The sequence below is a fragment of the Sciurus carolinensis genome, chromosome 11 (genome assembly GCF_902686445.1).
Source record: "Sciurus carolinensis chromosome 11, mSciCar1.2, whole genome shotgun sequence".
Classification (NCBI taxonomy): domain Eukaryota; kingdom Metazoa; phylum Chordata; class Mammalia; order Rodentia; family Sciuridae; genus Sciurus; species Sciurus carolinensis.
Window position 1 is genome coordinate 95945928 of NC_062223.1, and position 17975 is coordinate 95963902.

The window sequence follows — 17975 nt, forward strand, 5'->3', positions numbered from 1 at the left end:
TACACCCAATGCATGGGTTTTTCACACCAAGCAGTTGTTCCAATCTATGCAGACATCAACTGCAGTTTAATTAAATTCAGGTATTACCCAGAGTTTCTGAAGACTCCACAGGTTGAGGACTGTGTCACATAAAGCTGTCTCCTATTTCATGCCAATTATAAGCAGTGGTTCCTCACATTCACCATACCTCTGTCTAACTTGGCTACACATCAGAGGTTCCCACAACATTCTCTTCAAGTTCAATAAATTGTAATAATAATATCACACAGGGAAATACTTATATTTGCCAGGTTATTTTAAAGAATATTATAAAGGCTAAGTCAATAGCCAAATGAAGAGATAAAGAAGGCAAGATTTGGATGGGTCCCAAGCACAGGAGCTTCTTGTCCTGGTAGGATTAGGGTACTACACCCTCCTAGCGCATGGATGTAATGACCAACTCAGAAACTTTACCAAACTTCATCCTTAGGATTCTTATGTAGATACCATTAGGTAGACAAGATTGACTGAATCATTGACCACTATTGATGAGTGAAGTCCCTAGTGCTTTCTCCTCCCCAGAGTCATTGGTAAGAGTTGTATCCATCTGAAAGTTCCCACACTCTGATGAGGCAAAGCCCACACCTTTCCACAGCCTTTCTGTCTATACTTAGAAGTGGTAGATCTCTGAACGGTTAGAAAGTTGGGATGAACACAGATACTATCATAATTACCCCTGTTTAATAACTTTCATTGACTCTCCCCTACCTGGAAATAGACTTCTGGTTTGGTGTAGAAGGACTGCCGTGGTCTGCATCACCCCTATATAATATAACCTTCTAGTTACATTGAGATAGTCCTCTGAATTCAGCTTTGTTCCCTCCTCTTGAATGCCCTTCCTCCCCCTTCTCCCTTCTCACCTGGTTAGCTCTGACCCATCCTTAAACACTAACCCCATGTGTCATGACTTCTTAGTGGTTCTCAGCTTGGCTGCACATTAAAATCAGGAACAGCTTTTAAAATTCTTCAGACCAGGTCAGAACCCTGAACTGTCCTATCAGTCCCTGGGGTCTAGGCCCAAGCATCCGTGGTGGTGTTGTCATTTTTAAATCAATCTCAAATGATTGCAGGTGCAGCCATGGTGGCATATCACTGCACTGGACAGTGGCCACTGCATTCTTCTTTATAAAATGTAGCAGCTAACATAGTGCCTGGCACATGCAAAATCCGCAGTGAATGCTTATTGAATGAGAGTGAGGGAGCCAATGCTGAGCTACTTTATGTTTTTAAAGTTATGTATCTCCGAGATTTCCCCCTCTACTGGTTTTAACAGTGCCTTGAGGATTAGATCCTTTAACATGTAACTTGTACCTAACTCCTTTGTTCATTCCTTGGGCTTATTCGGTTTATTTCTTTAAAGTTTTAAAACTTTAATTTGTTTAATGTAAAGGTAATACCTGCTTATTTTAGAAAATTTGTACATTAGGAAGAATGGGGGAAAACCTACTCACACTATCCAAAAGCAAACTGGTCCCTTGTTTCCTGTACTTTTCCTAATTTGCTGTCCTGTGGGGTTGCTTGACTCCTGGCATGCCTGAGCAAGCTCAATTGCTGCTCTTTGCTCAGACCCCTATGAACTGCCCTCTGAGGGTCAGAAGAGGAGTCTCTCATGAGAACTGCATTCTTGAGAGCCATAGGGGTTAACTCTCCAAGGACCAATATATCATGAGAAAGGGTTGTCTTGTGCTATTCTTGCCTTCCTCGTTCAGGGAGGATGGTTGGGCTTATCAGAAAAAATTATAACATTTATATAACTTCTTTAAAATAATCACTTAAATGTTTGCCAGTCACCACCTACCACCCCACACTTCTAAAATATGGGATGAAGTTGTAGCTCTAGATAATTGTGTTTATGTCTTACTCAGGATAGCTAAACCCAATGCCAGTGATTTAACACAGTAAAGGCTGTGTTTTTTGCTGGTGTTATATACTAGCATTGGGTTTAGAGGGCTCTACTCCATGTGGTCATCGAAAGTTGCTGGCTTCTTACATCCCCTGGTTTCACCATCTTCCAGGGGCTCAGATTCTTTCACTGCATGCTTTGTATCTATTTAGCAGAAAAGGGAATCTGGTTAGCTAGGATAAATATACTTACCTTTGGTTATCTCAGCCTGGAGACAAATATGCTTTCTAGCATATTCCAAAGGTGAGAACTAGTCCTATAGCCTTACCCAGTTGGATGGGGCTGGGAAATATAGTTATGTTCCAGAAAGAAGAGAACACACATGTTGGTGCTCACTGGCAGTCTCTACCATATTTCTCTTATTGCTCAAACCACCATGACTCCCGGCCTCATTTTGTCCAGGTAGGTGCTTGGCTTCTTTGTAATACTTGGGATACATACACATTAGGCTGCTTTAACAAAGGGCAGAATGACGATTACTTGACCAAAGTACGGGTTAATTTTTCTTTCACTTAGAGTGCGAGCAATCCAGGGCTGATATGGTGGTGTCATGGTGTTTCATATCCTCAAATGTAGTTTCCAGGTAGTGGTGTGAAGTGGTCGGGTAGAGTAGAGGGAAGACTAGTAATCTTAACAAATTATGTCTTAGTTGTTAAGAGTGTGGATCCAGAATCATGCTGCATGGGTTTGAGTTTTAGCTCCATTTTTTAGTTGCTTTTTGACCAAAGGCAAGTTATGTAATCTGTGTCTCCATTTCACAATCTGTAAGATCATGTCCCAGCTGTTTTCAGATGCATTTTCAGATTCACTCACTACCCTTTGTCACTCTGCTCTATGTCCTGGAAAACTTACCTTTTATAAGGCATCTGCTGGCTTCCCGTTGACTTTGGCTTGTGAAAGGCACTATCAGGATATGTGATAGTGGCCAGAATGAGACATCAGGGTATTTATTCCCTGTCAAGTTGAGGAATGGTATGGCTATATGGTTGTACTGAAGGTTGCTCCTATAGAGTGACCTTCTCCTATAGCATCCAGTCATGCTGTATTCTTTGTATATTATTATGATTTATGAAGAGAATTGGCTCACACAATTATGGAGGCTGAGAAATCCCACAACTATCTGTCCGCAAGCTGGGACCTGGGAAGTCAGTAGGGTGGCTCTGTCTGAGTCTCATAGCCTCACAATCAGGCAGGCTGATTGTATCACTTTCAGTCTGAAAATGGGGCTGGGAATCAGAGTAGGAGGGTGGGAAGTGGAGACGCCGGTGCAAGTTCCAGAATCCAAAGACTGAATAACCTGGCATTCTGCCATCCAAGGTGTCCAGCTTCACAGACAGAGCAAGATTTTGCTTTTCCTTCACCTGTTTTCTCCCAGCAGTTTTCCCAGCCAATTGAATGGTACCTGCCTACATTAAGAGCAGATCTTCCATACTCAGTCCCAGTCTCTGAAAACATCCTCACAGACACACCAGAAAAAGTGCTTGACCAACTAACTATCCTAGGCATCCCTTAATCTAGTCATGTTGACGCCTAAACTCAACCATCTCAGGAGTGGTAGCAGCTCTGTATTGTGACTAGTCCTGGGGTCTTTCACTGTCTCTTGTTGTTTTCCCTTGACTGAGTCAGTCACACTTTTGTAAGTAGTCCATCAGACTCATGGATCACTCCTTTTGCGTGTACTGATAGTCTTGACTGGTACAAGAGGGATAATAATAATACCAACCTCAGACCGTGGTGGTGAATGCCTGAATGTAGTAACCACCATTAAATGTCTTTCTGCTCCTCTGAGGTGCTCTGATACCTTCAGGCATGGTCAAAACCTTCTGAAAGATTTAATGTTTGCCATATACATTAAATTATATTGCCACTCTGCATCTTCCCAACTCTGTGTCAGGATAATGTGTCAGGACTCAAGAGTTGTGAACATATCTGTTCTGAATCAGATACTTCCTATATCCAAAGTTTTCTCCCTCCCATTTACATGAATAAAGAAAAAGGGACCAGGCTTACCATGCACCTACTCTGTGCCAGGAACTTTACACATGTAAACAGTTCACCCAGTTTACCAGTGTGGGATTTAAATCATGTTACCCACATTTGCACCCAAACATAACAATTGCCAGGGATTTAGCCTATCTGTCCTGCCATCCTTCTCCAGGCCCATAGCTTCTAATGGGAAGGGAGTTTTCACCCCACATTAACTTTTTCTCAGGATGATTGACAGTGGAAAATTCAATTCCCTTCACAGGAAACCTCACCCTACCACAGGGGTGTGGTCCAGCCTCCTGGCTCCAATAAAACAATCACAGAAGAGTTCAACATTGTTAAGTTCCCAAATCTGGGCAACTCATTCTCTTCCATGATTGATCTTTTTCCCATTTCATTCTCAGAACAACTCAGTGAAGCAGATGGAGTTATTTTCATTTTATGGAAGAGAAAACAGAAACTCACAGTAGCTAGATTATTTGCTCAATATCACACAGCTTATTAGGGGTTTAGATTCAATACATAATCTCTGGCTCTAGATCCAATCTCAGTTTCATGGGGGAGGAAAATACACAGGTTTCCCTCTTCCCAGGGAGATTCATTGTGGGTTGAGTAAAAAAATACATGTAAAAGTTCAGTTGCTTCTCTGTACCTGTGGGTTCTGAATCTGTAGATTCAACTAACTGTGGATGGAAAATATTTTTTAAAACAATGGTGTCTGTATTGAATATGTACAGATTTTTTTTCTATTATTCCATAAATAATACAGTATAGCAACCATTAACATAGCATTTGCATTGTATTAGGTATTATAAGTAATGTAGAGATGATTTAAAATTTATGGGTGGATGTGCATAGATTTTAAGCAAATACTGTGCCATTTTATATGAGACATGAATACCCATGGATTTTGGTATCCTGGGTAGTGGTCCCAGAACCAGTCCCTCATAGATATGGAGAGATGACTTATCCAGCAGAGGGTCTGGTGGTACCTATCAGTTGAGGACATTTATGTTGAATAAATAACTGAATAGTAATTGTTTGAAGTTGTATATATTTTGTTTTCTTTAGGCTACCAAATAATAATCAATTTGCAATGGAATTTTCCACAATGGGATCCAAATCAACAGCCTCAAAAACTCCTCTTAGCTCCTTTCATTTATTTCCTGCTCTTTCTGCTCTGTATGCTGTATAGAGTTGCCAGAATATGAAATCTCTCATGGTTCCTGGTGTTGCTGACCCAACCTTTGCAGCAGCATTTAGAGCAGGGTGACAGAAGTCTGGTAGAGTATGGAAGCACAACTTCCACGTGGAGGGCAGGTGCACTTGGATACGGGTGTAAAATGAATCACGGCCCCCTTAAAATGTGTTTGCAAAATGATACTATGCCTTGCCCAGGAGGTGAAGTTTGATTTCAAGGAATTCTAGTTGGAGGAAAGAAGAGACTAGGGAGGGAGAAATGACAATAAATTCTCAGGGACAAATGATTATCTATTTGGTTAAAACACAAACAAAACAAAACAACAACAAACCAAAAAAGCAAAAAGAGCAAGGAAGCAGCATGGATTTCAGGGGTAGAATGCATACACACGCACACACACGCGGGGAGAGGGAAATCTTGCCAAAGAGATGTTCATACTAGAAATAAATCGGACTGTGGCCAGTCGTTCCAGAATATTAAACACAAGCATGACTCCCCAGAAAGTGATATTTCACCCATTGTTAAGCGTGCTGGGAGTCTGAGGAATGTGTGAATAACCAGCTTGCTCTCTTCAAGGATGCTCTGATTATGGTTTCTGGGTCACATTCTTCCTGGATGATCACTCTGGAATATGTCCCGCTGGGTTCTGTTTCTCCCACTCTCCCAGCAGTTTTACCCAGGGTGGACACTTGAGTTGATATCACTTGTTTGTCTCTCTCTCACCCCTCCTCTTTCCCCAATTTTCCTCTCCTCTGTTTCTCTCCCTCCCCCTTCTCTGCCTCTGCCTCTGTTTCCTGGGGTCAGTCTCTTCCCCTGCTTCCTCCTCTTGCTCCCTCCTTCCTTTTTTCATCTTCAGTTGGATACAGACAGCAAAGGCTTGCCTTCCCAGGGCCCTCTGCCAGAAAATGGAACAGGTCAAATTATAAAAGGGGATAAAAAAAGAATGTTCCTTGGCAAAATGGGGGAAACAGATGTTCGGGGATGGTTTTGCTATCTCTCGCTGCCTGCTGAAAGGCTCCTCTTCAGGATTGCTAGAAATGAACCACCGAACCACCGTAGCACATACAGGTGGTTATTATAATGTCAAAATACGTATATGTTTTTATTTGACTTAATGCTCTTCTCCCTGTGACCTTTGTTCCCTCAATCAAGCTTTGGCAAGATTACCGACCACCTGGTAGCAATATTATTTTCAACTTCTTCTCAGAGCTTTAAAAAGAAAAAACTGCTGGGAAGAGTGAATCCCATGGCTGCTTTCAGGTCACTGTTCAAGAGTAAATATTTTAAGGAAACTTCAGGTTTTAAGAAAACAGAGGGGAACTGTGGGGGTAGATCCTGGTCTGGAATGAACATCAGGGAAGGCCCTGGTGGGGGCGGGGGAGCCACGTGAGGATCCCTTTGTTTCTGTCTCCATTATTGCTGCCCTTGTGGTTGGTCAGTGAGAGAGCTTGGACTTCTTCCTCCTTTAAAAAAAATATTTCCCCTTTGACTCTAAAGAATATTCCCCCCACCCTCACCCCAGACTCAAAGGAAGTCTAGTCTCCAAGCATTTGCTATGGACTGGGGACTGTGGCGGCCAGTTTTTGTGTCCCTGTTGGACCCTGTGTGGGTTAGCCCAGGAGACCACCTGCGACCTCCACCTACTGTGGGCCCTTGTCATCCTGTAGAAGTGTGACAAACCATCCACATTTCATGAAATCTGCATCCTACTTCTTTCTTTTTCTCCCTCCACTCTCCCCATCACTTTCAAGTAAGATGTATTTCCCTGAAGTCCATGACGTTTCTCCTCCGCTATTCTGTTCATCTGGTGACACTGCAAAGTAGAAATGGAAAAAGGAAGTCAACTACAAAAGTGTAAGCCAGAGCCACCACAAAATCAAATAAGTGCCTTTGAGAAAATCAGAAAAAGGAATCCTCTCTAGGTGGATGAAGAGCAGACAGTATTTCTAGTTTAGTGAGTAGAGCGCAAGTCAGATTTTAGGCTCCCAACCCTATCCTCTTCACTCCCCTATCCCATTCACATCCATTCACTCACTGAGCATTGTGCAGTGAACAGCCTATATAACTGAACATGGTAGACCTGATTCCCCAATCCCAGTCTTCTCATCTGCATTCCTTCCCTCTTCTAGGAACTCTTTCATTGTGTGTAAATTTTCCTTTGAATAATTCTTTTAAAATAAATTTCCTCTTAATTATGTAAGTGGTAGGATTTACTTTTCTCAAGTTCTGATCTCCTGCATAAAAAATGTCTCAAACTTGAAATATTAATACCAATCATTTACCAAAATTTGTTTGCTCCAGTTCAAATGACATTATTAAATGCATTATAAAAAAAAGAAATAAAAATTTGTTTGGTGTTTTCCATGTATTAGTTATTTCCCTAAGAGATGATTTATGTTGATTATCTCAAAAGAATCTTAGGAGCCAGGTACTATTACTTCCTTCCCTATAAGATGGAGAACCGCAGCTTAGACATGTTAGATAGCTTGCCAAGTCACTGTGGTAAGTGGTAGAGCCAGGGATTGAGTGCAACCCTGTTTTCTACTGCCAGGATTCTTAATACCATCATTAGCTCCAGAGCAAGACACTAGAACTCAAATTTCTGATTCTCAGTTGCAGAGTCTTGGCAGAACCATAATGTGCAACTAGGTCTATCTGACTGCAAATGATAGGCACTGCAAATGATGATACAACACTGCCTGCACTGTCTCACACTCTTCTAGGTAGGCCCAGGGACCCAAAAAGTGAACAAGATATAGTCCTTCCCTCTAAGAACTGTTGACCTAACTTGGGGAGAAATACCTATATGCAGAAAAATTTACAGTGTGAAACTTTGGCTCCTTCAGGCCAATGTGCACTAACCAATTGTGTGACCTTGGGCAAGGGTATTTGGGTTTGGGTTTCCTCATGTTTGGTAAAGGAATGCTAATACAGTCATGTGCTGCACAAGAGCACATATACAATGCTGGCCCCGTAACATTATAATGGAGCTGAAAAATTCCTGTCTCCTAGTGTCATTATGGCTAAGTTATAAAGCAACCCATAATCCACATATTTGTAGTAGTGCTGGTACAAACGTTCCTAGTTAGCTATGTTTAGATACACAAATATCACTGTGTAACAATTGCCTGTGGTATTCAGTATACTAACACGCTGTGTGTATGTACAACCAGGAGCCGATAGCCTGGGTGTGCAGTAGGTTTGGAAGGCCCACACAATGATGAAATCACCTATTAAGATATTTCCCAGAATGTATCCCCGTGTTAACTGATACATAACAGGACGGGTGCGGTGGTGTGCGCCTGTAATCTGAGACTCAGGAGACTGCAGCAGGAGGATCAACAAGTTCAAGGCCAATATCAGCAGTTTAGCAAGGCCCTAAGCATCTTAGTGAGACTGTCTCAAAATAAAAAGTATAAATAAATAAATAAAGGATGTTGTGGATGTAGCTCAGTAAAAGCACTCCTGGGTTTAAATTTCCTGGACCCCCCGAAACAAACAAAACAAAAAAAACCAAGTGATATATGACTGTATCTACTTCATAGGGTTATTGGGAGGGATTGAGTTAATACATGTAAAGTTCTTAGTACACAGTGAGCATTCCCTGAGTAATTGCAATTGTTATTCTGGTGAGTGCAAGTGGGTATGGGTCCCCGGAGGAAAGGAACCCAACTGAGTTATGGAAGTCCGAGGAGGCCAGGCAGGCTTCCTGGATGAGATCTATCCTTCACAGTGTGAAGGCCTAGAGCATATACAGCATCAGGTGCTCCTGAGAACAGCTGGTGGCAGCCACAGTGAGCTCCTCTATGCTTGAGTGCAGATGTAACCCAGTAAAGCTGCATCTCCTCCCTCACCTAAGCCTGGATTAGCCTGGAAGTCTATAAAATGGGACTGTGACCTTGTTATGTACTTCCGCAAATGCTGTACATGTGCTGATGTCTCACAGAAGCTGCTGTTCCATTTTTAAACGGCCCTTTGGCTTGGCTCAGTGGGGTCAGAGCTGTTGCGCCTCCTCACTTGCACATCACTTCTTTTCCCGTTATTGCCATCATTGGTGTGGTTGGCCACTCTCAGCTTCTGGCAGCTGTCATCCCATGCTCTTTACCAAGGAAAGACTGAGGAATCCTGTAAAGGAGTTCAGACAGAACCCCGTGTCGGTGGGTAAGGATTGTCAGACTCAGCAAATAAAAACACTGGAAAACCCATTAAATATGAAAATGTTTTAGTACAAATATGTTCCCCTGCAATAGTTGGGATATACTACACCAAAAATCTTTTGTTGGTTATCTGAAAATCTAACTGGTATCATTTGTTTCATCTGGCAAGTCCTAGGTGAGGGAGTAACATCTGGAATGCTGTGTTCTTTGCATTGAATTTTGGCTTACTCACTTGGTAGGTGTGGTAAAACATGGCTCTGTTCCATATCACCAGGCATTCGGTTTCCACCTGGCTTAACTTAGGTGCTTACAACAGTGAGACTTGATTGCTGGTAGGTGTATTATTATATCACCTCATTAGAAAATTCATGCTAGAAATTAGCTTCCTACAGTGGAAATCCTAAATAACTTTAGGGATTTGATATATGATCCATTTTTTTTTTTTTGGTGCTGGGGATCAAATCCAGGGCCTTGTGCTTATAAGGCAAGCACTCTGCTGACTGAGTTATCTCCCCAGCCCTGCTCCATTTTGTATAATATATAAACACAGAGTAATCCCTTCTCCCGGGTTGGTTATATGTGGTTTCAGAGTCTATATATTAAAGTTTGATTTGTTCCATTCTCTCTTGAAGTAGAAAGTCAGGTCTGATCTACTTGGTTCTGGAAAGTCAAAGCCTCTTAGTGTCCTCATGGAAGTGAACATCCAGTGTCATCCCTCCTCACTGCATTGTTACTCCACCTCTTCTAGAATGTCTTCTGAGGGGTGTTCTAGGGGGGAGGGTCCTGTTTCCAGAGAAAAGCTGGTCTGTTGTGGTACAGTGATCATTATTATAAAGGTTTCTTTATAGGAACTGAAAACTGATTTCCTGTTTCTTCACCCAGTTGTCCTGTTTTGCCTTCTATAGCTTTCAAACATTTTTTTTAATATACTGGGAATTCACAAAAGGATGCATTTTACATTTGAACTTATACATACAAATATAAATGTAACTAAACAAGTTTCATGGAATAGCAATTACCCTTCTTAGATGCTCTGCATCTGATCTTTTCCCTTATGTTTATTTCATTTATTCACAATACTAGTCACTTGATTTCATGACCCATGAGTTGTCATCTCTTGTTAGTAAGCCACTGCCATAGGGTGTCATGGAGCAAATACAGAATAAGTCTTTCCTCCTTTCTGAAATCTCTCAAAATACCTGAAGCTGGCCTTCATATCGTATCTTAATCTTCTCTTCTCCAGGTAGGAGTGCTCTGATTCTTCAACCACTGCTACCCTGCTTCATGTCTTTAAGTACCTTTTAGGTAAGGAACATTTCACTTAAAATCAAGCCTGAAAAATGAGCTCATGACCTCACATCTAACTGACCCAATACTTGGTCTCAACCCCCTGCCTGAATTGATCAGTCAATGAATTAATTCCTATTAATTCTTTATTAACTTCCCTTTTGCCTTTTAGGGTATCTTGAGATTTTTTTTTTTATTTGTGAGGATAGAGGGGTGATGAGCTCTAATCAACTTGCCCATCATTCACATTTCCTGCACCTAGCCCAAAGTCAAGAAAATAAACCAAAAGAAACTGTGTCTATCACAATCTAGCCCATCAATAATGAAAACTCCCATAAAGTGGTGATATTTAATAAGAAAATGTCCAACAGGTTAATAGCAACAGTTAATAGTTGTGGAGCAAGTGCTATGTGCTAAGCATTATACTAAGAGCTTTACATGTGATGGACAAAGGTAGACATGACTACTCTTTATGGAAAGAGGAAATCTTAGAAAAGTAATTTAGACAATATCAGGTAACTAGTAAGCAAATATAGGGGTGTTGATCTTAGATTCATCTGTCCGTAAAACCTGTGTTCTAAAATATTTAATTGCTTCCCACATTGAGGAAATCACCTCTGGTGGTTTAAAAAGAGAGTGTGTGTATTTGTGTAGAGTCGTGTTGATGTAGGGGGCTCCATAAATCTCACTCCTTCCCAAGAGGAAAGGGAAAAAACTTGTAGCAAGTTCAGGTCCCAAAAAACCCCTAGGACTCTGTAAAGACTGTGGGTCCATTGCTCACCACACTGGGGTCTGGCTTCAGAGTGTTTTGGTGGTAGGTAGTAGGTCTGCAGTCGGGGACAGAGGAACTGGGAAGCCAAATAAAATAGTGGCCGAGAACCAGAGCTCTGTGTTAACAAGCTTGAATCCTGGTTCTGTTGCATATTGTCCATATGATCTCAGCAACCCACAGGATCTCACCTAGCCTCCTTTCCTCAATTGTAAAACATGGGCAACGATACCTCTTTTCTGAGTGGTTATATGGTGATGAAATCAGATAATGTATGAACTCACTGGCACAGAGTGAACACTCCATGCGTGCTAGTTCAAGACAGAAAACTGGTTCTTGATCATTTTGCTCCTACAACACTTCTTGACTATTTCTTCATTTAAGATGGGATTCTGGTGCAAAGAAATGTGGGTTCCTGTATGTCCTAACTAGTCGTTCTCAAATGTGGTCTTCTGACAAGCATCACCTAGAGCTTGTTAGAAGTGCAATTATTGGCTCCACCCAGACCTAATGAGTCAGAAACTTGAGGGTGGGGCCCAGCAATCTCTGCTTTAACAAGTTCTTCAGATGATCCCAAGGCCACTATGGGTTAAGGATCACTGGCCTGATGTCATGGAGGATCCTGGGTCTTCCCCTGTTTTCAGGAAGCCTCTGGAGAGACAGCATCTTTTGGGTAAATGTTGTGACCAAAGACGACTGTGCAGCTTACTTGCAGGTTGTTTCTATTTACCCTTTTATTATTATTTATCCCAGATTGGTCATTTTCGTCCTTCCTTCCTTCCTTCTTTTTTTTAATTTTTAATTTTTTTTTTTTTTTTTTTTTTGGCCATGCTGGGGATTGAACCCAGGGCTTCATGCAAGCAAGGCAAGCATTCTGTCTCTAGTTACATCCCCAGCTGTCATTTTCTGATGTTCCTATTCTCTCCTCTATTTGGATCTTACGTTTACATATCTTACCTCATAAAGATTAAATAGAAAGGGACCATTCCCAGAAGCCTGGTAAAGGAGACTATTAGTCTTCTTAAGGAACTCTTCCTGGGCCATACCTGGATGCTCACGGTATAGGACACCTGCAAGAGCTGTACTTCTGTGCCTTCTTTAAATTCTTCACATTCATGGAGGATTCTCTGCCTCTGGATCTCTTGCACGTGCTGTATTGTTCTGGCTGGTATACTCTCCCTGCTTCTTCATGTCTTGTCCTGTAGGTCTCTATTTAAATGCTACATCCTGGGGAAGTTTCCTTTTATTCCCTCTAATCAGCCACCCTTTCTCCATTTATTACTGCACCTTCTCCTCTCCTTTTCTTTATCACACTAACTCTAATTATAGATTTATTTACTTTGTGCATTTTAGGAAGACAGAGCCTGTGAAAGGGTTTTCAGACATCTAGAAAAATACCTGCTTATCAATTAAGTCAAAAATAGTTTTTGAATGAATGATAAAGAGAATAGATGAATGAATGAATGAACCACTGCAGGTCTCACAGAGCTTTGCCTTCTTTCCAATTCTACCATCCTTTCAGTTATTCTATTTATGACTTTTCAGGAATAACTTTTTTCCTTTACTTCTAATTATTCCTGTTTCTACTGTTTATTTTTCTGAAGACCATTCCTCTTAGCATGATACTAGTTCTATCACAGATGCACAATAAATACTCTCTGATTTCTAGATGGATAACTTTATAGAACCTTACATGTAGATTTTAACTTTCCTCCCTACTCTAGGCTTATGCCATAAAAATGATTTTTTTTCTCCTAAACTGAATCATCCCAGTGACTGGAGCCATTAGGAAAGGTGGAAGTTTCTCCACTCACTTGTCTTTGGCTTTTACAGTGTAGACCTACTGTTTGTAGTGCGTCTTTGGGAAGAAGAGCTGGAATTGCTGTACAGGTTGTGAGGGGTTGAATTTTCTAGCTACAAATTGGAGACATTTTCAGAGTAAATATCCAAACATTCTGTTCAAAGTGGTGATTACGATCCTTTGTAATCCCTCAGTGTGAACATTCTGATCTAAATTCCTTCCCTTTATTGTGAAATTCCTCGTTTTTAATAGTGGCTTTGCATTGCTGTTGTTTTAGAAACTCAGTATGCTTCCCATTTTAGAAACAAAACATGTGTCTACATCATCACTGGAAATAAAAGACTAAAACATGATTAGGTTTTTGCTCATGAAAAGAGAACAAGGGAGAAATTACCATAACATCACATACTGCAGGATGAACAAAACTGAGATTGTTTCCTGTTAGTATGCAGTTGGGTTCACTAATAAGTCAATGAGATGATCACTATGGTTAGACCCTTGGGAGTCTCCCCTCCATGCCCTGGATATCATCAATTAATTCCAACTCAGTGGTTCTCAGCCAGAGGCAATTTAATCCCTATGGGACATCTGACAATGTCTCTAAACTTTTTGTTTTCATAACTGGGTTTGAAGGGGATGATTTCTACCTGCATTTAGTGTGTAGAGGTTATCTTACAATGCACAGGGGCAGTCTCTCACAAAAAATCATCAGCCCCAATGTCAGTAGGTGCCCAAAGCTGAGAAAAATCTGAAATAACTGATCAAAGAAGTATTATGAGCTTTCAATATTTCAAGTAATAGTAATAATAGCAAATATTAATCAGAATAATTATAATTTATATAATGTATATACATATAATATTATTGTATGCCAAGTTCTTAATATTCAGTTACTCTGTCTCATTCAGGATCTGATCCCAGGTTTGTTTGGGGCATTGTCTTTACCCCTCCTTACCTGTTCAGTGTAGGTGCATTTTCTCTGGACATGATCATATCTGCTCTCTGTTTCTTGCTTTTTATATGGATCAAATTATGTGTTTTAGTTCATATTAGGTAATTACCTCATAGGAGAAAACAGTGAGTCAAGACGAGACCAGTGTGTCATTATGGTTGTGAAACTAAAGCATCCAGACAGACAGGCCTCAGATCAATAACTTAATAGGGTGGTAGCACAGAGCCTGACCCTTAGTAGGTACTTAATAAATATTCCTTGGGAAAGTTTTCTATAATTGACACAGAGTACTTGGGTGAATTTCAAATGGAGCAGAGTTTTCAAATGATCCAGTCTATTATATAACATTTAATTTTCCCTGGGAGTGCTTTCCTTATCCATAGGCTCCTGATATTTCTGCAGCTACACTATCTCATCTTGTATGTCTTTCCCTTTGCTCACCACATTTTCCTCTTCTTTGGTACACTCTTGGTCAATGTGGACCTTTGGTCTTCCCTCTTCTCCCAGGGATGCACACCCAGAACCTCTGCTGTGACACTCCTATTGTTCCCTGCATTATGCCCCTGTCAACGGTGTGCAGGATGCAGGCAGGGCATGTGTCAGAAATCTCCAGAGGAGGCATGTGCTATGGAAAAAAGCTTATTCAAGAACATTATTTCATATTTGGAAACAATCAGGGAGAGAAAAAACATTCCAACTATTGTCTTTGTTAAACAGAGAACTGAAAAATAAATCCTTTTTGCCTGGTGATAATACCGTAGTACTCCTTTATTCAAGGGAGATATATTCCAAGACGGCCAGTGGTTATCTGAAACATGCAGGTAGAACTAAACCCTATGTATACTATGTTTATTCCTATACATACATACTTTGATAAAGTTTAATTTACAAATTAGACAAGTAAGATATTAATATAAATAACTAATAATAAATAGAAGTTATACTGTAATCACAGTCGTGTGATTATCTCAAAACTTCTTGTACTGCATGGACAGTATGTATGCAGGGTAGATACACTGGACACAGAGATGATTCACAGCCCAGGAGGGATGGAGCAAGGCTGTTTGAAATTTTTTTTATATTACTAAGAAGGGTATGCAATTTAAATCCTATGAATTTTTTATTTTTGTAATTTTCCATTTAATATTTTTGGACCGCAGTTGACATTTTCCACTTAATATTTTTGGACTGCAGTTGACCAGGTTTACAGAAACCACAGAAAGGAAAACTGCAGATGAAGAGGAGACTGCTGTACAGGAGTTACCAAAACTAGTATTAATTTGATCATTTTATGTTTATGAAAAGAAGAGATTAAAAGAAAGTGTTGAGAAGCACTGCATGTCCTCATGTCCATATTTTTGTTAGAAACAGCTTTCTCTCAGTACTTGGATTTCTTGAACCTGCCCTTCTTCCTCTGTGCAAATCACACCTCTATGCTCTGTGCCAAATCACATCTCTATGTTCCCACAATGCTTTGGTTTTGACCTCTAATCTGTCAACCATCTTCCTTTACCTTTAGCTATTAGCTATGAAGTAGTAAACGCTTCTGAAAGAGAATTGCAAGAGCACCATGACCCCAGTAAACCACTGGGAAACTTCAGTGTGCTAGGAAACACTGAGTGGGCTTTAGGACTCTACTCTTCCATATTCTGCAATTTGGAGGTAGCACATGAAAAATTCAAATTTAACATGTGTTGGTTCCAAAATTATACTTTGGAAAGTACTACAGAATTTGAACTTTGAAAATATCCTTCTTCTAGAAACAAAACAAGCACTTTCATCACGGTAGCCTGATTGCATTCAATTATTGGTTTGTTCCTCCAGTGGTCATTAATCGTGATCTACTGATTGTCATGACTTGTCCTAAGTGAAGCTGCAGTAGTCCTTCCTTTGTGGTTATGTCCATCCACTCTCCTTTTGCCACTAGTCTTCTCCCTTCTAGCAAGCTCAGGCCTTTATTTATTTTTTTAAATTTGGGTTGAACCCAGGGGCACTTCTACTACTAAGCCACACCCTCAGCCCTTTTTATTTTTATTTTTCAATTTTGAGACTGGGTCACACTCTAAGTTTCATAAGGGCTTCACTAAGTTGCTGAGGTTGGCCTTGAACTTGCAATCCTCCTCCCTTAGCCTCCTGAGTCACTGGGATTACAGATGTTCACCATTGCACCTGGCCATGTCCAGTTCTTAAGGGTCATTCAGTCAAATAATTAGCAAGTTTTTTTTTTCTTTTTCTTTTTTTTTTTTTTTTTTTTGTGTGGAGGTACTAGAGATTGAACCCAAAAGTTCACTACTACTGAACTACACCTCCAGCCTTTTTTATTTTTTATCTCAAGACAGGGTCTTGCTAAGTTGCCCAGGCTGGCCTTGAACTTGCAAATTTATGGTCTTTCTGCCACAACCTCCTGCATAGCTAGAATTATAGGCATGTGCTACCTCACCTGATTTAGTAAAGATTTTCAGTGTTATTAAGTAAGAGCTGAGAAAAGTGGGAGGGGAAGGTGATTCACATTTTAAAGGGTATTTGAGTCCTTGGTATTTCAGAAAACTGGAGGGGAAGGGTTTCTAACTTTTTTTTTTTTTTTTTTTTTTTTTTTTCAGTGCTGGGGATTGAACCCAGGGCCTTCTGCTTGCCTTGCAAGCACTCTACCAGCTGAGCTATACCCCCAGCCCAGGTTTCTAACTTTTAACTGAATTCTACAATGTGCCCAGCACTTCAATGCGTTACCCCTTTTAATCCTCACAATAAGCCTAGGAAGTAAGTACCATCATAGTGGCACTTACATCCTAGGTTTTTTTTTTAAGGGAAAAATCTGAGATTCCTGTTAAGTTACTCCCTATGTCTGGAAACCACTGGAACCTGGAGTAGAACTCTGAGGCCTTGCTCATTTTCCTCTGTCTGTATGCCTGATAACCTCATTCTTCTTTCTGCCTCTGTGCTTATGGGGAACATCCAGGTACCTGTGCTGTTGGGAGTTAAAGACTGCTTTCTGGGTTGTTTCAAAGAAAGCTCAAGTTAGTCACTTGTTGACTTCCCTTATCAGTTTGGATAACTTTAGAAAAGATGCTGACCTTTAGAGAGAGTATTTAGACTTAAAAAAAAATGCAGATGCTCACTGGAATCTGAAACCAAATATGCTGTTGAAAGGCTGATTTTGGTAACATCTTAGTCAAATCTCTAGTCTTTTATTCAAGCCTTAGCTCCTGAGCAATAGATTCAGATGTATTTGATGTAGAAGTTATTTCATTTTCTGTGTCTGATATAGAGATTATTAACAGTTGAAGAAATTAAGGTTCAGGAGGGGGACAATGACCTCCAGCAGTTTTCTGCCTGTGCTGCCATTCCTTTGATGACTTGGAATCAATTTGAGGAGTGTAGGATCAATCAATTTGATTGATTAGAAGATTCGTGAGCCTTCAAAGTTGTGCCTAGCATGTCATCTGAAGACCTAGGAATTCCTGACATCAGCTAGAGGGACCAACTTCTTTTTTAAAAGGAAAAATTTTATTCTTTTTAAATTATATATGACAGTAGAATGTACATACATGAAATATAACTTCCCATTTTTGTGGAGTTACACTGGTCATGGTGTATTCATATATGAATATAGGAAAGTTATGTTTGATTCATTCTGCTGTCTTTTAGAGGGACCAACTTCTTGACACTTCCTCTGGCTTTTATGCCTTTAAATTTCCCAACTTTTCTTCTTTTCCCCATTTTCAGTTGTGGGTACTCTACAAGTGAACTGATCTTCAGAGCTGCATCTCTCTTTTTCTTTATACCTTTGTACTTGCCTAAAAGACAGTAAGAATTCAACATCTTTCTCAATTAGTTCCTCCTAACTCAGCTTCTTTATTATTAGTCTAAAGACCCATACTTC

General features: G+C 40.4%; 1 protein-coding gene across 8 annotated transcripts in view; it reads left to right on the forward strand.

Annotated features, from left to right (window-relative positions):
- Amotl1 (angiomotin like 1) overlaps positions 1-17975 on the forward strand; it is a 157020-nt gene that overhangs the window by 35391 nt on the left and 103654 nt on the right. Inside the window, exon 1 of one of the 8 annotated variants that reach the window (XM_047516619.1) lies at positions 11942-12057. The exons of 6 other annotated variants lie outside the window; for them this stretch is intronic. In XM_047516619.1, coding sequence (XP_047372575.1) covers positions 11955-12057 — 103 coding nt within the window. In that variant the 5' untranslated portion in view covers positions 11942-11954. Of the gene's footprint in view, positions 1-11941; positions 12058-17975 lie in introns of those variants that run through there. One more of the 8 variants, XM_047516622.1, reaches the window with a different exon arrangement.